Here is a 24581-nt window from a genome sequence, read left to right on the forward strand (position 1 = left end):
TTTTTGGTCCTTCCGAAGCCGTTTCTGCCCTTAGTTTTACCATCCGAGGTCAGTATGGCTCCTAAACGTTAAAGACAGATTAGGTCGAGGGTTTATTTTGATAAATAGCATGAGGTTTAGCTAGGGTACCTTAGGTTCTAAATTTTTATGTGGTTATCATAGGACATATTTAACCGCTGGGATTAGCTCGTTGTGAGTGACTTCAACCAAGACCATCGAGGTAAGTGACCTTACTGTTAGAGTTAGCTTTCTACGTGTTGTATGATGGTGCGTGCCCTGTGGCCCCTGCATGCACCATATTTTATGTGATATGATTATGTGATGTATAGATTGTGTTGACCGTAGATTGTGTATGTTATGTGACGTATGAACTTGTGTTGACTGTTGACTGTTTATGTTATGTCATGAATGAGATGTTAGGATTGTATGCCATGAATATGTTGTTTGATGCCATAGATACACGTAGAATTATCGAGTCATGTCATGTAAGGATTCGAATTTTTGTTTTATTTATTTTACATTTTATGCTAAGATTTTATTTTTGCTTCCAAAACGAAAAGATATTATGCTGCATTTATTGTCGCTGGAAAAGGTATGATTTCTAGCAAGGAAATTACTGCCTTAATGGAAAAGTCATAAAGACCTTTTATATTCCCATATACAACTCTCCTCCTTCATTGAAAACAACTTTTGCTCTCCAAACGTTTACGGTTTTCGAGGGTGTCTGAGAGTACGGAAAAAATCGAGAGGGTTAGCCAGGAAAAACGTGTGAGGTGGTTCGCTGGATTTTCTTCGGTGAGTGGCCGGAGGGAGAAGCGACCGAGGCTATCGGTGTTGAATATCGTTGCGCGTCGGTCGGAATAGGCGAGGGGTGTCGTCGCGTCGTCGGAATCGGGGTTGTGACGACGTCGTTGGCGGCGCAGCGACGATTAGGGTTTTTGCGAGATTTCGGGTAAGGAAGACGAAGGAAAACGGGTTGGGTTCACGTTTGGCCTCTGGACCAGCCCACGGAACGAACGCGGGCCCTGTGCGTTTCGGCCCAACGCGGACTCGCGCTGCAGCCTTGGTCTCGGCTCCGCACGCGTGCTCTCGGCTCGGCTTGACGTGTACGGCGGCTCGGCTCCGTCAAAATCCGCAGCTCGGCTCCGTCAAATCCCGCAGCTCAGCTTGGCGGCTTAATTGGTCGGCTCGGCAGCTCGGCTTGGTGAATCGGTATCACTATAATATATCGATTCCAAGGTTTTTGGTCCTTCCGAAGCCGTTTCTGCCCTTAGTTTTACCATCCGAGGTCAGTATGGCTCCTAAACGTTAAAGACAGATTAGGTCGAGGGTTTATTTTGATAAATAGCATGAGGTTTAGCTAGGGTACCTTATGAAAAGTTCTAAATTTTTATGTGGTTATCATAGGACATATATAACCGCTGGGATTAGCTCGTTGAGTGACTTCAACCAAGACCATCGAGGTAAGTGACCTTACTGTTGGAGTTAGCTTTCTACGTGTTGGTGTGTGCCCTGTGGCCCCTGCATGCACCATATTTTATGTGATATGATTATGTGATGTATAGATTGTGTTGACCGTAGATTGTGTATGTTATGTGATGTATGAACTTGTGTTGACTGTTGACTGTTTATGTTATGTCATGAATGAGATGTTAGTATTGTATGCCATAAATATGTTGTTTGATGCCATAGATACACGTAGAATTATCGAGTCATGTCATGAGACGTTTATGCAACTGGAATGTTTATGTAATATGCCATGTAATGTAAGTCATGTGAGATGCCATGTGATGTAAGAAACGTAAATGCGATGTTAGCACTGCTTATGTAGTGCCATGTTAAATATGTTAAGGGACCTCATGCATATATGTATGTCACGTGCATCGGGATTCTTCCCCTTTATGATACGAAAGAATGAAATATGATATTTATGTTCGCCATGATATCATGCGGGCCCTTTTCTGTTCTGTGGTGTCCGGCTAAGTGTAACACGTTGTGCCCGACCAAGTCAGGCCCAGGGGGTACGTCTAAGAGCCCGCCTGGTGGGTTCATGTACACGTACATGGGCCATGTGTGAAGGAGTACCACACATCCAACCCTACCCGGAATAGAAAAGCGCCCAAGGCTATGAAAAGTTAGGTCCCCCTCATATGTTGCATGTGTTTGCATTCCTAACCCCAACAGTGGGGTGACTTACTGAGTATTTCATAAAATACTCAAGCCACGTGCTACCTACATTTTTTAGGTAAAGGCAAGGCGCCAATGTACGGTTGACGGCGGAGCTGAGGCCACCATGGAAGTTGGAGACGGGATATTTTTAGGAGTTTACTTTTATTAGACTGTTTTAAGTTATAGGATTGAGTATCGTTTTATTTGGATTTATTTTGAATTCAGTATTGAAGGTTTATTTTCGGAGTTTAGGTTTTGTTTTGGATTCATGAATTTTTATGAAAGACTATTTCAAGGTTATTTATGATGAGCTTCCGCCTAATGAGATAAGTATGCATGGGTGACGTCACTAATTAGGTTAAAGAAAATTAGGGGCGTTACAGTTATAGTCCTGCTCATAAAGGGTTCCGCTGTCTTGATCCCGCCATCACTAAGCTATATATCACCCGCCATGCTCAATTTGATGAAACTCACTTTCCTGCTACCCCTAGCTCCCAGGCCTAACCTATTTTCTCTATTCCTATTCCTATTTCAAATTTCTTGGAACCACATCTTTATCATATTGATTCATCCCTGTTGTGCGCCGAAAGCAAAACAAATGTACTCACAACACCGATGAACGGAATTACACAAAGAGACACCAAGATATTTACGTGGTTCGGAGAGAAGAAGTCCCTACATCCATGGGTAGCAACCAATCAATAATAAACAAAGTGTTACAAGTGAATACCTCACTATCACACTACAAAGACTCTCACCAATATGTCACTCAAGAAATACAATGTGACACACAAAACTTGATAAGTTCAGCAGTAGATTGTTAGAGTAGAGAACATAAACAATTGGATCTCAAGTGCTGTTTTATTAATTCTAAGCATGACATTATATAGCCTTTACAATCATGGTTGAACCTAAGAATATCAGCAGAAAGAAACTTAAAATCCAAAAGAATAGGACTAATCAGTCTTAAAGAATAGAACCTTATGACAATTTACAACAATCTCCACCTTGTCATAAGATCTTCAAGTTGATAACTGATTTGGTTGCTACCACGTCAACACACTACTCCTTTCTTCCGACGTTGATGAAATCCAAACAATGCCAGAACTTTTTACAAGCGATTACCTTTGTCAACATATCAGCAGGGTTATCAGCAATTTCAATTTTTAATAAACGAATGTCCCATTCAATAATAATTTCTCGAATAAAGTGAAAACGACATCAATATGTTTAGTACGAGCATGATGGACTTGATTTTTTCACAAACAAATAGCACTTTGGCTATCACAAAACACATCTATATGTTCCTTCAAAATACCCAAGTCATTGATCAAATCATGCATCCAAATAGCTTCTTTAAAAGCTTCCGTTACTATCATATACTCTGCTTCGGTGGTAGATAATGCAATAGTAGACTGCAATGTTGAACGCTAAGAAACAGGTCCACCAGCCATAGTAAATAAATAACCCGTAGTAGATCGTCACTTATCCAAATCACCAGCATAATCAGAATCCACATAATCAACTACAAGGTTGTCAAGATTAAACATTTCTTGTTTTTGAAACTTAATACCAACATCATTAGTACCAAGAATGTACCTAAGAATCCATTTGATAGCCTGCCAATGCTCTTTACCAGAATTATGCATATAACGACTCACCATGCTTACTGCGTGTGAAACATCAGGTCGAGTACATACCATAGCATATATCAAAGCACCAACAACATTTGTACAAGGAATATTCTCTATATACCTTTTGTCATTGTCGGAACTTGGATACATGGAAGCACTAAGTTTGAAATGAGGAGCAAGTGGACTACCAACGGGTTTGGTTGAATTATTCAAACTAAATCTTGTCAATACCTTGCGTAGATATTGAGACTGAGTCAACCAGACTGATCTTTTTTCCGATCTCGCCCTATCTCCATTCCAAGTATTTTTTTTGCATTGCCTAAGTCTTTCATTTCAAATGTTTTAGAAAGTTGATCTTTGAGTTTATCAATCTCCACCTGTCTCTTTGAAGCAATTAACATATCATCAACATATAAGAGAAAATAGATAAACGATCCATCATCAAGACACCGATAATACACACAATGATCAAATTGACTATAAGTATACATATGTTCTACCATGAAATGATCAAACTTTTTATACCATTGGCGAGGAGATTACTTCAGCCCATACAAAGATTTCTTCAATCTGCATACCAAATGTTGCTGTCCAACTACTCGAAAACCAACCGGTTGCGCCACATATATTTCTTCTTCCAAATCTCCATGCAAAAAAGCAGTTTTTACATCGAGTTGTACAAGCTCAAGATTAAATTGAGCAACCAAAGCCAACAAAATTCGAATGGAAGAATGTTTTACCACAGGTGAGAAAATTTCATTGTAATCAATACCTTCTTTTTGTGCATAGCCTTTAGCCACAAGTCGAGCCTTATAACGTATACCAGAAGAATTTTTTTGTTGTTGCAAAAACCCATTTACAACAAATTTCCTTCTTACCTTTTGGAAGTTGTACAAAATTCCAAGTTTGATTTATCTCCAATGATGCTATCTCCTGATTCACAGCCTCTTGCCAGTGCAATCTATCCGAGATCTGGATAGCATCTTTGTAGTTGTTTGGAACTCCATCAATCAAAGAGAAAGCATATGCTATCGTATCATCAAACCTTGCAGGTTTTCAAATTTCCCTTCGTGGTCTATTCCTGGAGATGGACTTAGGTTCCTCCACTCTTTCATTTACAAGGCTTTGCTCCTCCTGTTCTAAGACACCAGAGTTATTATCTACATGATCAATAGGTTCTTTAGTAGGAGCAACCATATCAGGAGAGAACATCACCTTCTTCACATGCTTCAATTCCTCGTCATTATTTTCAATTTTCTGTAAAAAACATTCCGGACTCATCGAATGTCACATCTCGACTATTAACAATCTTACTTGTTTCTGGACACCATAACCTATAGCCCTTTACGCCTTTGCTAAAGCCCATAAACTTGGCTTTTTTTGCTCTAGGATCCAGCTTTGAGTCTGTCACATGAGAATAAGCAGGACACCCAAACACATGCAGTTTATCATAATCACTAACAGGAGTACCCGACCATACCTCAAGCGGAGTTTTCCCACCATTTCTAGAAACAGGTAAACGATTCACCAAGTGAACTGAATAATTTAGAGGTTCAGCCCAAAATGCCTTACCCAATCCTGCTTGAGATAATATGCATCGAACCTTCTCTATTAATGTTTGGTTCATTCTCTCAGCAACTCCATTTTGTTGTGGCTTACCAGGAACAGTGAAGTGTCGAACGATCCCTTCATCTCGGTATACTTTAAGGAATGGATCATAAGTATATTCTCCCCTGTTGCCTGATCTCAGCTTTTTGATTTTCCTGTCCGTCTGATTCTCTACCATTTTCTTCCACTCTAGGAAGATTTGGAGAACCTCGTTTTTGTGCATCATGGGATACATCCAAACTCTCCTCGAGTAGTCATCAATAAAGGTGACAAACCACCTCTTTCCTCCGAATGAGACGTTCTTCGTGGTACCCCATACATCAGTGTGAACATAATCCAAAATGCCCTTTATTTGGTGTATAGCTGTACCAAACTTCACATTTTTTTTCTTTACCAAATATACAATGTTCACATAAATCAATTTTACCAGTTGTGGCACCCTGAAGGACCCTTGATTCACCAATGTCTGAAGCGCCTTCTCACCGGTATGCCCAAGTCTCATGTGCCATAAATTCAATATGTCTTGTTCCTTCGAACTTGCCACAGCAGCATGCCCAATTATTGTGGTTCCGTTGAGGTTGTATATGTTACCTCTTCTAGTTCCTTTAGTTGCCACCAAAGCTCCACAAGCTACTTTAAAATTTCCTCCTTCCAAAATGATGCGATAACCACTCGCGTCCAAAACGCCAAGGGAAAATCAAATTTTTCTTCAAGTCAGGGACATACCTCACATCATTGAGTTTTCGTATAACCCCATCAAACATCTTGATTTGTACTGAGCCAATTCCCATCATCTTGCAAGTACTATCATTGCTCATATAGACAACTCCACCGTTGAACTCTTTGGAGTCCAAAAACATCTCTCTGTTGGGACACATATGATAGGAGCACCCAGAATCAAGAATCCATTAACTGGTTTGGCTGACTGATAAAGAGATCATCAAGGCATTATCTGTATCAGTATCGTCATCTCTACCCCCACATTGGACTTCGACCCCTTCTCTTTTAAGATCGGACAACCTTTCTTCCAATGACCTTTCTGTCAACAATATGCACACTCATTTTTATCAACTTTTCTCCAATTATCAGATCTACCTCTCGACTTTGATCGGGACTTTCCACGTTCGCTCTTTTTTCAAGTAAAAGTCCTTCCACGAGCAGTGAGAACATTTGTGCTAGAGTCTTGATATGCCTCCTTTTCCTTCTTTCGCACCTCATTATTCATTAAGGCATTTGAAACATCTTCAAAAACAAAGATCAGTGAGTTCATGTAGTAGGGTGGTTACTAAAAACTCAGTAGGATTCCGACAAAGAATTCAACAGCAACAACACCTTGTCTTCGTCATTAATTGTAACATCTAGATTGAGCAAATCAGTGATGATTTTGTTAAAATCACCCAAATGCTCAGCCATTGAGACACTTTTCTTGTAGTCAAAACGGAAGAGTTTCTTCTTCAAATAGAGTTTATTTTCCACACTCTTCTTCATATATTTCGCCTCAAGCTTGTCCCATAGTTCTTTCGCCATGGTAACCTTCATAAATGGATATTTCTGATCCTTGCCAAGACAGGATCGAATAATTCCACAAGCTTGTCGATTTAATTTCGTCCTTTTGGCGTCTGTCATGTCTTCAGGCATCTCCTCTTGGAGAGAAGCATTAAGATCTTGCATGACCAACAAATCGCTAACTTCGCCTCGCCAAACACCAAAATTATTGGTTCCATCAAATTTCTCTACTTCGAGATTGGAACTCAACAATCTCGATCCACGTCGTGATTTAATTCCAGATGATTCTGCCATTTGCAATAATTAATCTGGATGTAACTAAAAAACACAATTCTTAAAAATTGATTTTCAAGAAAATAAGCACGATTGTGAGCACGACTAGTGGTTGATGAGGCCAAAACTTTCACAATACCCCAAATACCACAATCTGATACCACTTGTTGTGCGCCGAAAGCAGAACAAATGCACTCACAACACCAATGAACGAAATTACACAAAGAGACACCAAGATATTTACATGGTTCGGAGAGAAGAAGTTTCCCTACATCCACGAGTAGCAACCAATCACTAATAAACAGAGTGTTACAAGTGAATACCTCACTATCACACTACAAAGACTCTCACCAATATGTCACTCAAGAAATACAATGTGATACACAAACTTGATAAGTTCAGCAGCAGATTGTTAGAATAGAGAACATAAACAATTGGATCTCACGTGATGTTTTATTAATTCTAAGCATGGCATTATATAGCCTTTACAATCATGGTTGTACCTAAAAATATTATCAGAAAGAAACTTAAAGTCCCAAAGAATAGGACTAATCGAATAGGACCTTATGACAGTTTACAACAATCCCCCCTTACCACTTCATCATCGCACATTACTCGATCCAGTTCATCCCCGTGTGATATTTTTTCTGACCTTGTGGAAGAGTCTGTGTAGGTTGATACTTCTCTTGCAAGTTCCACTTTGCTACCCTCGACTTCTAATTCGACCTCTATTGAACCTACTGTTGATTCCTCTTCTTTGGGCACTCATCCTATGATCACACGAGCCAAAGCTGGTATATTCAAGACTCGTCATCCAGCAAATCTTGGTATTTTGGGCTCATCTTGACTTCTTTCTACTCTTCTTGCATCCATTGAGCCAAAATGATTCAAATTTGTGGCTAAGAATCTTGCTTAGGTTGCTGCCATGGATGAAGAAATTCGAGCGTTACAACAAAATGATACTTGGACTTTGGTTCCTCGCCCTGCCAACACCAACATCGTGGGCTCTAAATGGGTGTTTCGTATTAAATATATGCATGATGGATCCGTCGAGCGTTTCAAGGCTCGTCTTGTTGCAAAGGTTATACTCAGGTTCCTGGTCTTGACTAAGTTGACACTTTCAGTCCGGTTGTCAAAGCTACCACTGTCCATGTTGTGCTTTCTATTGCAGTCACAAATAAATGGCCTCTTCGACAACTTGATGTCAAGAATGTCTTTCTCAATGGAACTCTTATTGAACGTGTTCATATGGAACAAACTCCTGGGTATATTGATCCTCAATTTCCCTCTCATGTTTGTCTATTAAAGAAAGCCCTCTATGGCTTAAAGCAAGCTCCTCGCGCATGGTTTCAGCGTTTTAGCTCATTTCTTCTCACACTTGGGTTTTCTTGCAGTCGCGCTGACACGTCCCTTTTTGTCTTTCATCAGCAATCTAACCTTATCTATTTGCCTCTTTATGTTGATGACATTATTGTTATTAACAACAACTCATCTCTTATTGACAGCTTTACTCGCAAGCTTCATTCTGAATTTGCTACCAAAGATTTGGGTTTTCTCAGTTACTTTTTGGTCTTGAAGCTTCACCCACTCCTGATGGTTTCTTTATTAGTCAATTAAAATATGCTCGAGATATTCTTACTCGTGCTTAGTTGCTCGATAGCAAAACAGTCCACACTCCCATGGTTGTTTCTCAACACCTGACTGCTGATGGTTCTCCTTTCTCTGATCCTACTTTCTATAGATCTCTTGTTGGCGCCCTTCAGTACTTGATTATTACGCGTCCAGATATTGCCTATGCTGTCAATTCTGTCAGTCAATTCTTGCATTCTCCTACTGTAGTTCACTTTCTTGCTGTCAAACGTATTCTTCGCTATGTCAAAGGAACACTCCACTTTGGTCTTACCTTTTGTCCATCCACTGTTCCTAGTACGCAAGTCGCTTATTCGGATGCTGATTGGGCTGATTGTCCCGATACTCGTCGTTCTACATCCGACTATTCTATTTATCTTGGTAACAATCTCGTTTCTTGGAGTGCCAAAAATCAACCTACTGTCTCACGCTCCAGCTGTGAATCTGAGTATCGTGCTCTTGCCACAACTGCTGCTGCACTTCTTTGGGTTACGCATCTTTTGCATGACCTCAAGGTCCCTATTTCACAGCAGCCCTTACTCTTATGTGACAACAAAATTGCTATTTTGTTGAGCTCTAATCCCGTTTCTCACAAGCAGGCTAAACATGTTGAACTAGATTATCATTTCCTTTGAGAACTTGTTATCGTTGGCAAACTTTGCATACAATATGTACCTTCTCATCTCCAAGTTGCTGACATCTTCACAAAAAGTATTTCTTGACCTCTCTTTGATTTTTTCAGATCTAAGATTCACGTTCATTCAAATCCGACGCTTAGCTTGCGGGGAGGTGTTAAGGATAGTTGACCATTCATTATAAGGCAAATAGGCCTTACATTACGGCTTACCATATTTGCCCTTTTATTAAAGTCAAATATATTGTATTCATTTATTATTCTTTCCATTTTGTTATTTCCATATTATTTGTAATTTACTATATTTCTGTATTCTGTAAATGATTATAAATATGATAACTCTCACCACCATTTAGGTGTGGTGGATTCATCAAACATTTACAAGAATAATCTTTTTTATCTTGATAAGAGAGGAATGCTCAATTTGTCTTTATTGTAAGATTCGGTTGTATCAATTTGAGCAGCGTTTACCCACAACTATAAATATCAAACTCTAAAGTATTTATAAGCAAAGTAAATCTGTTAAAACTATCTCTCAAAAGTGTTCCAAATGAGCAATGAAAAATGGTTTCCTTCCGATCTAATTCCAATTAAGAATGTCAATTACAGAAGAGTGGAAGAGGCTGGAAGGTCTGCAGTGGAACAACATAATAGGAGGAGTGGAAATTCTTTCATTTACAAGACTGTGGTGAACGGTCTGACCGATATGATCAACGACCACCCAGGTCCTCGATTTTATATTATTGTGATAGAAGCTTTAAATAATGATGGTATTCCTTGGTTATATATTGCAAAGGTGTTGCACTTTGGGCTTCACCATAGAGGACCCTTTCTCTTCTCGTTTGAAGATGTCTTCAAGGATTTCAATAAGCATTAGATTGCTCTCTCCGTTCACAGTAAGCCCTCTCTCGCTACATAAAGGGGGGCGTTATTGTCTTTTAGCTACGAAAATGGCATAGACTATAATAAAATAATCACATAGTTATCTATCTATATATACTTATTAATTTTATGTTCGAAAGAAATTCAAAATAAATAAGTTTGAGGCACTAATATATTTAAAAATAATTTAATATGTATTTTACGCTCAAAATTTATTCAAAGTTAAGTGTTCGGTACGTGTCCAACAAATGTGGAATTTATATTTATACTTGTCTAATACATGTCCAACATGTTTCAAATATGGACATGAGAATAAGTTATTCTCATGGTTTCTTTTACACCAATTCAAACTAATTTGAAAGCTACAACTTTAATTTTGTTACGTAAGAAAGCGTTTTAACCAAGAGAACCAAGATCATAATAAACATAAGAATGACAAAACGAAATAAAATTCTTAGTTGAATACACATTTTCAAAGATGAGATATGAGAATAAGTTATTCTTATACTTTCTTTACACTCAGTCAAAGCGTATTTGATACGCTTCCAAAATGTTTTTTTTATATGTTCTTCCATCTCCTTTTCCCTCTCTTTTTATACTATAAAATTTCTTAAATTTTATATTTTATCACATTAAAAAAAAAAAAAAAAAAAAAAAAAAAAAAAAAAAAAGACCGAAATCATCTATGACATATTTCACTATTATAAAAAAAATTAATTTTGTTTTTACCGTCAATAATAGACGGAAATCATCTATCGACACCTCTAAGATTATCTCTTTTTTAATGTTACTTTTGAAAGTTAATTAATATTTTTTTATCGTCAATTTATGGGAGTCTTTTAGATTTTTTAGTTATTATCGAAATATTTGAAAATTTAGAAATATTTAAAGGCAATCCAATGATATTTTTATTAATTTAGTCTCTAATTTTAGAAAAACAAAATAATTTTTTTTATTGAGTTAATATTAGTTTTATTAATAAAAGATCAAAAAATTGAATTAATAAAATAAATTTAAAAAAAAACATAACAACACATTAAAATTAATTTAATGAAATTCACAAATAATCATCCTTAATAAAATTAAAACTGAAAAATTAATTTATTTTAAAACCGGAAGGTTTGCATAATGACATAAAATAATAATAATAATAAGATTTTACGCAAATTTAAGTTCCAAAAATTAATTAAATAACTAATAAATATTTTTCATACAAATAATTTTTTTAATTTTTTTATTTATTTATGGTTGGGAAAAGTTACAACAAAACTTGTATTTTACTTCGAACTGTAACAACCAAGCCCACCTCTAACACGGTTAAGAATGATGCTCTGATACTATGTTAAGAATGAGAAATAGAAGTGGTAATGCTAGGCTCACAGACTTGCGACTTGCGGTGATGTATGGACTAGTCGGGAACTGTAAAGGCTTCATTGTTGGATGTGAGAAATTTGAAGATGCTTATAACGTATTCTTGATATTGAATGATCGAGAACAGTTTGTCAACCACAGTTCTCGGTCTAGTAGAATGAGTGAGAATATCTAAACCATCAATTTCTATCCAAACTAAGACCCACTAGTTCATCATGTCAGAAGAATCGAAAATTTCAGAGTAGGAGAAGAGGAAAAGTAGAAGAAAAGTGATAGAATTCAGAACAGAGACGACGAATGAATTGAGATATATATCATCCTTTTAAGCCCACATCTCAAAAGTGTTAATTTCTCGTCTCTATAGCTATCGTCTTTGATTGAGCACAACAAATCATCGATATTTTTCCTCTTAACAATAAAATCAAGAACATATTCATTAACGAGATGTTTGTGGCAAGCTATCTTGATCCCGTCATCAACAGGTAGCCTCCTAATCTTAATATGGATCTTGAATTGACTATAAGTATTCTCAATCATTCTATTAGACCGAGAACTGTGGTTGACAACCTGTTCTCGATCATCAAATATCAAGAATACGTTATAAGCATCTTCAAATTTCTCACCAAGCTCAAAGGTGACATATTCAAGAGGTTCCTATTTTCTTTCACAACCTCTCAAGTGATCTAGAGCACAGATCTTGCTGTTATTATACAACTTCAACATCCTTATTGTATTCATCACTGTGATCCGCCCGGGTATTCATTTCATTTTGTTCCAATCAAATTAAATGAGACAAATTACCAACTCTCGAGTAAATCATTTATGCATGGACCAAGAAATGATCAGTTAAGATATTCACTTGTTCCAATCAAATTAAATGTGACAAATTACCAATCTTGGAGTAAATCATTGCGGTCTATTTCTGGGTTTTGCATCTTCGCGTAAATTTAATTATTTCTTGGAAGATCATCAACAAATACTTGGTTTTGCATCTCTCGTGTAATTCAATAATTTCTTGGAAGTCTACAAAGAAAACCAACCGTGTTTAAGGAAGGATTTTTCGGTCATGACTTTGTTTTAGACTCGAGTACTATCACAGTAGTCTCACTAGCTTTTATTGGTATCGCACTTGTTTTTCAAATTCAATAACTTTGATATACACCTATTCTGCAAACCTATACTCGTAAAGACAAGTTGGGTGTTATTGACTTACACTCGTATATTTGATATATTTTATCTCGTTTTTATTAGTATATTTTATCTTATTTTTAGGATTTAGTTGACAGCTTGTATCCTATTTAAACCTTGTGAACATTAATGAAAATAGGACTTCAACTCCCACGGCGACTTTTGATTCCACCTATGTTTCTCTGCACTTTCGATCCAACTTCTATTCTCATTCTTAAACAAACACATATTGTTTTTTTTTTTTTCCGCGCTTTTTCTTTCAAACTTCCCCTCAACATTTTTAAAACGCTTCTGCTGGGGAGAGGTTTCCACACATTTATAAATGATGTTTTGTTCTCCCATCGATGTGGAGAGATTTCTTACCGTTAATTTTGTTAGGTTATGGAGCGTGCTTATTTATTTATAGCTTAGTAAACGGGTATGGTAAATGACATAAAATGTCATAAATAGTAAATAGCTATGGAGTAAAAAAAACTATATCTGGTAAAGCTATATATAGTAAGTTAAACCATATATGTATATATATATCGAGCTTTAATACTTTCTATATTCTTTCTAATCTCTCTCCAATACTTTCTATATTCTCTCTAATCTCTCTTACTGTACGTCTGTAGTCATCAATAAAAAAAAAGTTTTAGCCAATATTCTCCTTGCATTTTCTCTATTATGTTCTTTCTGTTCATCTAAATCGAGTGTATGCGTTATTGTGCGATCCTAACAAATTTCGGGGCCCAACGTCTTCATTGGCACTCGTTTCGTTCTCCAGTCGATATGAGACCCCCCAATCGACCCCCGTTCGGAATCCAACGTTCTTACTGACACACTGCCTCGTGTTTACTCCCTTTGGGGCTCAGCCTCCTTGCTGGCACATCGTCCAGTGTCAGGCTCTAATACCATTTCTAATAGCCCAAACCTTCTCCTCCCCAAGTGATGTAGGGCCCTCCAATCCTCCCCCTTCGTGGCCCAACGTCATTGCTGACACACCGCCTCGTGTCCACCCCTCTTTGGGGCTCAGCCTCCTCGCTGGCACATTGTCCCGTGTCTGACTCTAATACTATTTGTAACGGCTCAAACCCACTTCTAACAAATATTGTCCTCTTTGAGTTTTTCCCGTTCGGGCTCTCAAGATTTAATTTAGAAAAATTAATTTTATTTTTTTGGCATATATAAATCCACATTTTTAATATGAAATATCACTAAAAAAAATTACCCATTTAACTCTAACATATTTAATATTTAAATGGATTAGTTAGCAATTCATCGCGTAATTACTTATAGAGAAAATGTGTTTTAACTTCAAATTCACTCTAGAGAGAATAATCAATACCGTACGAGAATAATTTTTTTTTTTTTATCTTTGAAAAATAAAATAGGATTGCTCAATTTGTTTTTATTGTAAGATTCGACAATATCAATTTGAGTAGCGTTTAGCCACAACTATAAATATCGAATTCTAAAGTATACATAAGCAAAGTAAATCCGTTAAAACTATCTATCAAAAGTGTTCTAGAATGAGCCATGAAGACGTTTTGCCATCAAATCCTATTAAGGATGTCAGTGACGAAAAAGTGCAATATGCTGGACGGTCTGCAGTGGAACAACATAACAAGAGGAGTGGAAATTCTTTCATTTACAAGAGTGTGGTGAACGGTCTGTCCGATATGATCAACGACCACGCAGGTCCTCGACTTTATATTCTTGTGATAGAAGCTTTAAATAATGATGGTATTTCTTGGTCATATATTGCAAAGGTGAGGCACTTTGGGCTTCACTTCAAAGAACCCGTTCTCTTATCCTTTGAAGATGTCCTTAAGGATTTCAACAAGCATTAGTTTGCTCTCTCGGTTTCCACGAAGCCCTCGCTCTCTCTACCTATAAGAGGGCGTTATTGTCTTTTAGCTATGAAAATGGCATAGACTATAATAAAATAACTATTATATATACTTATTAATTATGCATATTAATAGGAACAAATCCTCTCCTAATATATATATTAAATTTTTATTAATTTTATATTAGAAAGAAATTCAAAATGCACTAATATATTTAAAAATAATTTAATATGTATTTTACGTTCAAAATTTATTCGAAGTTAAGTGTTTGATGTACGTGTCTAATACATGTCCAACATGTTTCAAACATGGACATGATAATAAGTTGTTTCAAACATGTCTGACCGTATTTAATAGGCTTCCAAAATTTTGCCTAAATTAATAAAAATACTTCTAAAACTTAAAAAAAAAATAATATTTTTTAATTTTTTAAAAAGAATTCTAGATAATATTCTTACGGTTAGATTTGGATGGAAATCGTTAATACTTATTTCAAAAATATGGTTGAACTTTCAACCCGGCTTCAAAATAGTCGTTGAACATTAAGAAATTTCATTAATACCCTTCAATTAAAAAAAAAAAAAGAAAATTAAAAAATAAAATTAGAGTTAGTACTGTGTTACACATATCCATAAAAGTTTAAAGTTATTATTAACCCCTTTCACTATTATTTAAAATAATAATAATAATAATAATAAAAGAATTTTTACCATCATATATGAACAAAAATCATGTGAGTCTAAGAATATATATATTTTTTAATTTTTAAAAAATAAGAAAGAATAAAAATTAAAACATGGCACGAATGACTGGAAAATATACCTACAAGATGTTTGTACTACTAAAGAATTTGATTCGATGCTATAACTTAACAGAGGAATGCTCGGTTAGTCTTTGTTTAAGATTCGGCTATATCTATTTGAGTAGCGTTTAGCCACGACTATAAATATCGAACTTTAAAGTATTCATGAGCAAAGTAAATCTGTTGAAACTAGCTATCAAAGGTGTTCGAGAATGAGTGGTGGAGAAGTGTTTCCAATTAAGGATGTCAATGAAAATGATAGGAGGGGTGGGCGTTATGTTCATTTACAAGCGTGTGGTGAACGGTTTGTCCGATCTGATCAACAACAACGTAGGTCCTCGAATGACGATGGTATTCGTTGGTCTTATATGGCAAAGGGGAAGCACTATGGGCTTCACATGAAAGAGTCCAATCTCTTATCATTTGAAGATGTCCTCAAGGATTTCTTTTTCTCAAATTTTGTCAAACTCCACTCTTAGTTATGCATATTAAGTGTGAGGTCCTACGTCGATTAGAGAAGGGAACGTGATATGGAAATCAACCCAAGGGAAAGGATGGAACGGATTACCTTGATTATCAAGATCAAGAGTAAAGAAAACTCGTTTCCAAACTCGTGATTCGAATCACTCCACAAGAGGTTTGATCAATACCACTTGAATGACTCTAGCATGCAAGTTCTAAACACAAGAATTTGCAGACAAAAACTTAGCTCTCAACAAAGCTAAAATAGAAATTTTATTCTTAATTCCAAAATCTAATGTCTCTAGTCAAAGAAAAGGAGGCGTTATACAGTCTTTACAACTTTAACGGATGTGATACATAACTCCCAATTTAAATGGACTAGTAAATGAGAAAAACTCATAACCTCCTTATTAAAATGACTAATTAATGGTGGAATATGATAACGTATGTGGGTTACAATATAACCTTAACTCCTATATTTAAAACTAGTTTAAACATTGACAAACAAATAGGTAAATTATAATTAAATAATACAATAAATGAAATGTACTTATTAGTTATCCTTGGACTAGTTTCATAAATTCAGCTGAGTTCATTACATGCAACTTAGAGTGCATTTAATTCATTTCTTTCTTGAAGCTCAACTTTGCACAACATATAAGAGAGGTTTCCAACGTCTTCTATAATTCCTTTAATGAGCTCACTATAGCTTGAATATAAGTGTATAAGGTTTGTTGTAGCTTTTTTGCTCTTCTCCTTGTAATTGAACCTTGAGGTATAGAAATTTCTTGGTCGTGGTTCATATCAGAACAAGTGCCAAGAGGAGGCGGGGCAACACTGGGCCCTTGTGGGTTACAATATAACCTTGACTCCTATATTTAAAACTAGCTTAAACGTTGACAAACAAATAGGTATTTTATAATTAAATAATGCAGTAAATGAAATGTGCTTATTAGTCATCTTTTGACTAGTTTCATAAATTCAGCTGAGTTCATTACATGCAACTTAGAGTGCATTTAATTCATCTCTTTCTTGGAGCTCAACTTTGCACAACATATAAGGAAGGTTTCCAACGTTTTCTATAATTCCTTTGATGAGCTCACCATACCTTGAATATAAGTGTATAAGGTTTGTTGTAACTTCTTGGCTCTTGTCCTTCTAATTGGACCTTGAGGTATGGAAATTCCTTGGTCGTGGTTCATATAAGAACAAGTGCCAAGAGGAGGCGGGGCAACACTGGGCCCTGAAGGGGTGAATTATGAGATCCTATATCGGTTGGAGAGGAAAACGAAACATTCTTTGAAAGGGTGCGTAAACCTCTCCCTAACAAACGCGTTTTAAAAACCTCGAGGGGGAAAGCTCGTAGGGAAAACTCAATGAATACAATATCTTTTAGCAATGGGCTTAGACCGTTACAAATGGTATCAAAGCCAAACATCGAGCAGTGTGCTAATGAAAACGTTAATCCCTTCAAATCTCATATCCATTAGAAGGCTCACCCCCAATGACCAATTTTATAGGGGTTATGAGTTGTTTTGAACAACGGAAAGGGTCGATTCTACAAAAGCGAGAGGAATATATGGAGAGAGAGATGATTTGAACGTGGGTTTAGGGAAAAGAAAGAAAAAGTGCGTAGTAAACTGAACCGGTGAGTAGCAGCAGAGCAACAACAATGGCCGAGGCACCAAAAGAAAAGGGGCCAAAAGCAACACACTCGGAAGCCAAGGGGCCCTCCCCCGCCCCCCTCCGCCTCCCCGACATTCCAAAGTTTCATCACACCCATCACGAAAGCGAAATCTCTCCAACTCCAAGGTCTTATTTCATTCCATTTCTTCTATTTCTGCAAGAATCTTTCCTCTCCTTTTGCTTTTCTTCCCAGTCAGAGCTCCCCTTTTGTCTTTAAGACCATCTCATATCTGATGATAATCATGATAAAGTTCATCCTTATCGTCTTATTAACTCAAAAATCCATCTGGGTAACATCAAATTCGCCTTTAAATCTCTTTAATCCCCCTCCCCTTTTGTGTTCTTGATGTTTCAATGTCTGTTTATGTAAATTATCTTATACCCATCTTGCCAAATTGTCTTGATGTGTATTATTAGTGGAGAAACAGGATATATAGCTCAAATTCTTTTGGTTTTACCCAAATGGGCTGCCTCTAAGTGCACTTTCTGAGTTTTTCTACAAGATTTCTGCTGGTTTGAACATAGAAAAGTGTCAGATTATTAATAGAAACTGGTTTTGTTTGTTGAGATCTTGGAGTTTTGTGCTGTTGGTGAAGAAAAATATAGTGCCAATAGCAAGTAATCTGATACTTTCTTGGGTTGTTAACTCTGCTTGTTATCATATGCTTGTTGGCACTCCATGAATGTTCTGCTCCAGGTATCTGCATTTGGAATCGAACGTCGGCTTTAGGCTTTTTCGACTTGTCTAAAGAACATTGTTGTCGTTTCGAGCAGTCTCGAGCTAGTTCACTTTCATTCTTCAACTGGTTCTGTTCATAGGATCAATGGCTCAAGTGTTACGTAATTCTGTGTTTCTAGTCATTGTTGTCCTTTTTGTTAGAATCGATCTTTCACAGCAGTTTCAATCGTCTCCGACTCGGACCCTTTTAAGAATACAGAAGCTTCTGAACTTCCCAGCTGCATTGAGTAACTGGAATGACAGCACAGATTTTTGCAACCTGGAACCGGATGCCTCCATGACCGTTGTATGCTATGAGGGAAACATGACACAGTTGCATATAATTGGCAAGAAAGGAGCTCTTTTACTACCTCGTAACTTTTCGATGAGGGTTTTCGTTACTACCCTTGTTAAGCTTCCGGATTTGAAAGTTCTTACATTAGTTTCTCTTGGTTTATGGGGGTCAATACCTGGAAAAATTGCTCATTTATCATCATTGGAAATACTAAACATGAGCTCTAATTTCCTTTATGGTGCTATCCCTCAGGAAATGTCGTTGCTGTCTGGTTTACGAACGCTTATACTTGATGATAACATGCTTGCAGGACAGCTTCCTGATTGGTTCAGCGTGCTTCCGCTTCTAACCGTTTTGAGCTTGAAACACAACATTCTCAATGGATCATTGCCCGATTCATTTAGTGAGTTGGAAAATCTTCGGATTCTTTCCCTTTCGTATAACCGTTTTTATGGAGAGTTGCCTGATCTAAGCACTTTGACAAACCTTCAAGTTCTTGAATTGGAGGGCAATGGCTTTGGACCTCAATTCCCTCAACTTGGCAACAAGTTGGTTACCCTGAAACTGAGTAGAAACAAGTTCAGATCTTGTATCCCTGCTGAAGTTAGCTCGTTTTACCAGCTTCAACGTCTGGACGTTTCATTGAATTCTCTGGTTGGGCCGTTGCCATCGGTATTGTTTTCTCTACCATCTCTTTCTTATCTCAATATATCAGGGAACAAGCTCACAGGAATGATTTTGGATAATATTTCTTGCAATGATGAACTTAAAGTTGTAGATCTATCCTCAAATCTTTTGACTGGAATCTTGCCCAAATGTCTTCTAGCCGATACGAGGAATCGGGTTGTCTTGTATCCAAGAAACTGTTTTGTCACTGGAGATCAACAGCAGCATCCAGTTTCGTTTTGTCGAAACGAAGCATTAGCTGTGGGCATTATACCTGAGGAAAAGAAAACGTACCAATCACGAAATACCTTTCTCGCCCCGAGTATAGTTGGTGGTGTTGTTGGAGTGGTCATTTTGTTCGGTATAGTTTACTTGGTCGTAAGAAGAAAGAATGAGAAGAATATGGTGAAGAATCCTCCTACAAATTTAATAGTAGAGAATCCTTCTGCTGGGTACACCTCGAAGCTGCTCTCGGATTCAAGTAATATCCTTTTTTCTCATTGACCTTTAGTTTAGCTGCTCTTTCGAGAATAGGGCGTACTAGTTCTTGTGAGCAATGACATTCTCTCTTAATTGGTCAAAAACGATGTAGGATTGTTATTTTAAGCCTTCATATTTTGTTATTCTTTTCTAGTATTATACCCTATCAAAATGAGTTAAAATCCATCCAAAAATGACTGTAATGTGAGGTCCCACGTCGGTTGGAGAGGAGAACAAAACATTCATTATAAGGATGTGGAAACCTCTCCCTAGCAGACATGTTTTAAAACCATGACGAGAAGCCCAGAAGGGAAAGCCCAAAGAGGATAATATCTGCTAGCAATGGGTTTGGGCAGTGTGTCAACGAGGACGTTAGGCCCCGGGGGGGTGGATTTGAGGTCCCACATCGGTTGGAGAGGAGAACGAAATATTTCTTATAAGGGTGTGGAAACCTTTCCCTAGGTGACGTGTTTTAAAACCTTGAAGGGAAGCCTAGAAGGGAAAGCCCAAAGAAGACAATATCTGCTAGCGGTAGGTTTGGGCTATTACAAATGGTATCAGAGCCAAACATCGGGCGGTGTGTCAACGAGGACGTTGGGCCCTAAGGGGGGTGGATTATGAGGTCCCACATCGGTTTGAGAGGAAAACAAAACATTCCTTATAAGGGTGTGGAAACCTCTTCCTAGCAGACGCGTTTTAAAACCTTCCAGGGAAGCCCAAAGAGGACAATATCTACTAGCGGTGAGTTTGGGCGGTTACAAATGGTATCAGAGCCAGACACCAGGCAGTGTGCCAGCGAGGACGCTGGGCCCCCAAGGGGGGTGAATTGTGAGGTTCCACATCGGTTGGAGAGGAGAACAAAACATTTCTTATAAGGGTGTGAAAAACCTCTCCTTATCAGACGCTTTTAAAACCTCGAGGGGAAGCTTCGAAGGGAAAGCCAAAGAGGACAATATTTGTTAGCGGTGGGTTTGGGCTATTACAAATTGTATCAGAGTCATACACTGGGCGGTGTGCCAACGAGGACGTTGGGTCCCCAAAGGAGGGTGGATTGTGAGGTCTCATATCGGTTGAAGAGGAGAACAAAACATTCCTTATAAGGGTGTGGAAACCTCTCCTAGCAGACGCATTTTAAAACCTTGAGTGGAAGCTCAGGAGGGAAAGCCCAAAGAGATAATATCTGCTAGCAGTGAGTTTGGGCTATGTTACATATAACATCCATAACTTTCAGCCCGTAGTTGACGATAATCTATATAAGACGTGTACTAGCTTGAAGCTCCATATGGATGATTATTTATCTACTTTGTGAAAGTACCATGACTGAGATGAGTAGTGTAGTAGCTAACAAGTCCCTTATGCATTTTGATACATTACCTCTTTCTTCATCACCTTCAGGGTATATATCTCAAACAATGCCATTTGCGCCGCTCGGCCTTTCAACTTATAGAGTGCTCTCATATGAAGAGATTGAGGATGCTACCAACAACTTTGACTCTTCTGCGTTCATGGGTGAAGGTTCTCAAGGACAGGTATAACAAAATCTTGTATGTGATACCCGACTCTTTCATTATGAACGATGTCCGACTTTGACTCTTTTTCTTTCATGGGGTGACGGTTCTTAGTAAGGTTTTGTTGATATAGTAGCTTCAATCTTTGTTCATTACTCGCTCTGTTTCTTCTGTAACCGAAACTTCTTCTTGCTTCAACTTCCAAAGTTCCAATTTCAACTTTGAGATCTCACGTCGGTTGGAGAGGGAAACGAAACATTTCTTATAAGGGTGTGGAAACCTCTCCCTAGTGAACGTGGGAAGCCCGAAAGGGAAATCCCAAAGAGGACAATATCTGCCAGCGGTAAGGTTGGGCTGTTACAAATGGTATCAGAGCCAGTCATCGATCGCTGGTCCCTCAAGGGGGGTGGATTGTGAGATTCCACGTCGGTTGGAGAGGGGAACAAAACATTCCTTATAAGGGTGTGGAAACCTCTACTTAACAGACACGTTTTAAAATCGTAAAGGGAAGCCCGAAAGGGAAAGCCCAAAGAGAACAATATCTGCTAGCGGTGGGTTTAGACTGTTACAAATGGTATCAAAGCCAAACATTGGGCGGTGTACCCGCAAGGACGTAGGGCCATCAAGGGGGTGGATTGTGAGATGTCATATCGGTTGGAGAGGGGAACGAAACATTCCTTATAAGGGTGTGGAAACCTCCTAGTGGACGCGTATTAAAACCTTGAGGGGAAGCCCGAAAGGGAAAGCCCAAAGAGGACAATATCTGCTAGCGGTGGGCTTGGACTGTTACAAATGATATCAGAGCCAAACATCGAGCGGTGTACCCACGAGGACGCAGGGCCCTCAAGGGGGGTGGATTGTGAGATCCCATATCGGTTGGAAAGGGGAACGAAGCATTCCTTATAAGGGTGTGGAAACCTCCTAGTGGATGCATTTTAAAACCTTGAGGGGAAGCCCGAAAGGGAAAGCTCAAAAAGGACAATATTTGCTAGCGGTGGGCTTGAACTGTTACAAATGATATCAGAGCTAGACATCAAGCGTGTGTGCCAGTGAGGACGCTGGGCCCTCAAGGGGGTTGGATTGTGAGATTCCACATCGGTTGGAGTTGAAAACGAAACATTCCTTATAAGAGTGTGGAAACCTCTCCCTAGTGGACGCGTTTTAAAACCGTGAGGAGAATCCCAAATGGGAAAGTCCAAAGAAGACAATATCCGCTAGCGTTGGGCTTGGGCTTGGGCTGTTACAACAACGGAAAGAGTTATTAAATCATGTACTCCTTTATGGTGGCATACAACTTTTGTTTGAACAAAGCGCTTTTTGTACACTTCGTCTCTTACATCAAAGACTTTGTCCTTTTTTTTGTTATCAGATGTACCGAGGTCAGCTAAAGGATGGCTCTTTGGTTGCCATTAGATGCCTTAAAATGAAAAGAAGATCTAGTATCCATAACTTCACGCATCATATCGATCTTATTTCGAAACTCAGACATCGTCATTTGGTTAGTGCTCTTGGACACTGCTTCGAGTTGTACTTGGAAGACTCGAGTGTCAGCAGAATATTTCTCGTCTTCGAATACGTTCCGAATGGCACGTTGAGAAGTTGGATATCTGGTAAATGGAAATGGATATCACCAATGTTCATACTGATTTCATTTCAGCATTTTAACTATTCAAATGGATTGCAGAGAGGCACACGAGGCACTCGAGGCGATCGCTTGCTTGGACACAGCGTATAGCAGCAGCAGTAGGAATAGCTAAAGGCATCCAGTTTTTGCATACGGTTGCTGGCGTATACTCGAATAACATTAAAATAACAGATGTACTACTGGATCAGAATCTTGTTGCAAAAATTAGCAGCTACAACCTTCCTCTGATGGCTGAGAGCATGGCTAAGGTACAACAAAGAAGCATGCCAATTTATTCATCTCCTTGGCCCTTCTCGTTCTCTCTAGTTCATAATGACCCGGTTAACTTCTCAGGTCAGTCGGGGAGTTTCTTCAGGTGGATCAAAGGATTCGAGCGATCAAGAAAGGTTTGGTTATGAATATATTTTGTGAGATCCCACGTCGATTGAAGAGAGGAACAAGTGTCAGGCCCTGAAGGGGGTAGATTGTGAGATCCCACATCGGTTGGAGAGGGGAACGAAGCATTCTTTATAAGGGTGTGGAAACCTCTCCCTAGTAGACAATATCTGCTAGCGGTGGGCTTGGATGGTTACATATTTAACGTATATTCACCTTGCTTCACAGGATCAATCAAGAAGCTCAAGCTGACATCTATGACTTTGGAGCTATATTATTAGAAATCATTCGTGGGCGATCCTTCAAATCGAAAAACGAACTAAATGCTCTAAGGGAGAAGGTGATAGAGATTACTTTTCTTTTCAATACGTCTGCGTGCGTGCGTGTTGTATGGAGAGTAAAAGACCCAACCGCTATGAAATTTATCTATGAACATGTCGAAGTAGACATGACGTTTATGACGCTCTTTGATGAATGCAGCTACAAGAAGCCATTTCAGGGGATAGCGTTGCGCGAAAGAACGTAGTCGATATCGCCATTCAAAACGAATGCTTAGATCAATCATTGAAGACAATGATGGAAGTTTGTGTGAGGTGTCTGCTCAAAGATCCAATAACCAGACCTTCCATTGAAGATGTTCTCTGGAACTTGCAGTTTGCTGCTCAGGTTCAGGACGCTTGGTGCGGTGAGTACCGAAGCAGCGACGGGTCTCCCGTCTCCCCTTCTCAACCGAAACTCTCAATCTGCTAAGTCTCACAAAGAGGTTCATTTAGTTTATCCATATCAGTTCTTGGATCTTCATAGACTCTTTCTGCTGCCATGAGCTTCACTCTGTTGGTTTAGTCTTCAAAATGAACAAAGTTTGGTTTAATCTTTTAATCCTTGAACTTCAAGCATATGTTGTTTTAAACGTTATAGTGGTGCGCGTCGCAAAATGAGTGTCCTAAACGTCTTCCTTTGAAATTGAGTTGGAGGTTGATATATGGGGTTGCTCTCTAGTACGGTATTTGTAAAGAACTCAACATGGACACGGGAGGATTCATGTCTTGATAATACCCAGATGGATTGATGTTTGAACTGTCCTTGCAATGAAGACGACTCCTGTGTTGATTCTCGATAAGCATGTCCGAGTAAGCAATAAGGGCTAATGACATCTCAAGACTTGGGATAGCATCACAATGCATAGGCCATGTGATGAATCAAGATTACAGAATGAGA

The 24581-nt window shown here is 38.3% G+C and overlaps 1 protein-coding gene and 1 pseudogene across 2 annotated transcripts; both read left to right on the forward strand.

Annotated features, from left to right (window-relative positions):
- The first annotated feature begins 8115 nt into the window (after positions 1-8115).
- LOC147790503 (secreted RxLR effector protein 161 pseudogene) lies at positions 8116-9454 on the forward strand (annotated as a pseudogene).
- An 8127-nt stretch (positions 9455-17581) lies between these two features.
- On the forward strand, positions 17582-24199 carry LOC111803322 (putative inactive leucine-rich repeat receptor-like protein kinase At3g03770). 2 transcript variants are annotated; one of them, XM_023687668.2, is made up of 8 exons: positions 17582-17802; positions 18374-19836; positions 21231-21364; positions 22713-22953; positions 23028-23236; positions 23322-23374; positions 23592-23703; positions 23844-24199. In XM_023687668.2, exons 2-8 carry the CDS (start codon positions 18501-18503, stop codon positions 24111-24113), a joined length of 2355 nt encoding a protein of 784 aa, XP_023543436.2. In that variant the 5' UTR covers positions 17582-17802; positions 18374-18500; the 3' UTR covers positions 24114-24199. The 2 variants fall into 2 exon arrangements, with proteins under 2 accessions (XP_023543436.2, XP_023543437.2); XM_023687669.2 differs by lacking the exon at positions 17582-17802 and having other exon boundaries at positions 17811-19092; positions 19183-19836.
- Positions 24200-24581: the final 382 nt, after the last annotated feature.

This window comes from Cucurbita pepo, chromosome 10 (assembly GCF_057944985.1).
Source record: "Cucurbita pepo subsp. pepo isolate OVF chromosome 10, ASM5794498v1, whole genome shotgun sequence".
Classification (NCBI taxonomy): domain Eukaryota; kingdom Viridiplantae; phylum Streptophyta; class Magnoliopsida; order Cucurbitales; family Cucurbitaceae; genus Cucurbita; species Cucurbita pepo.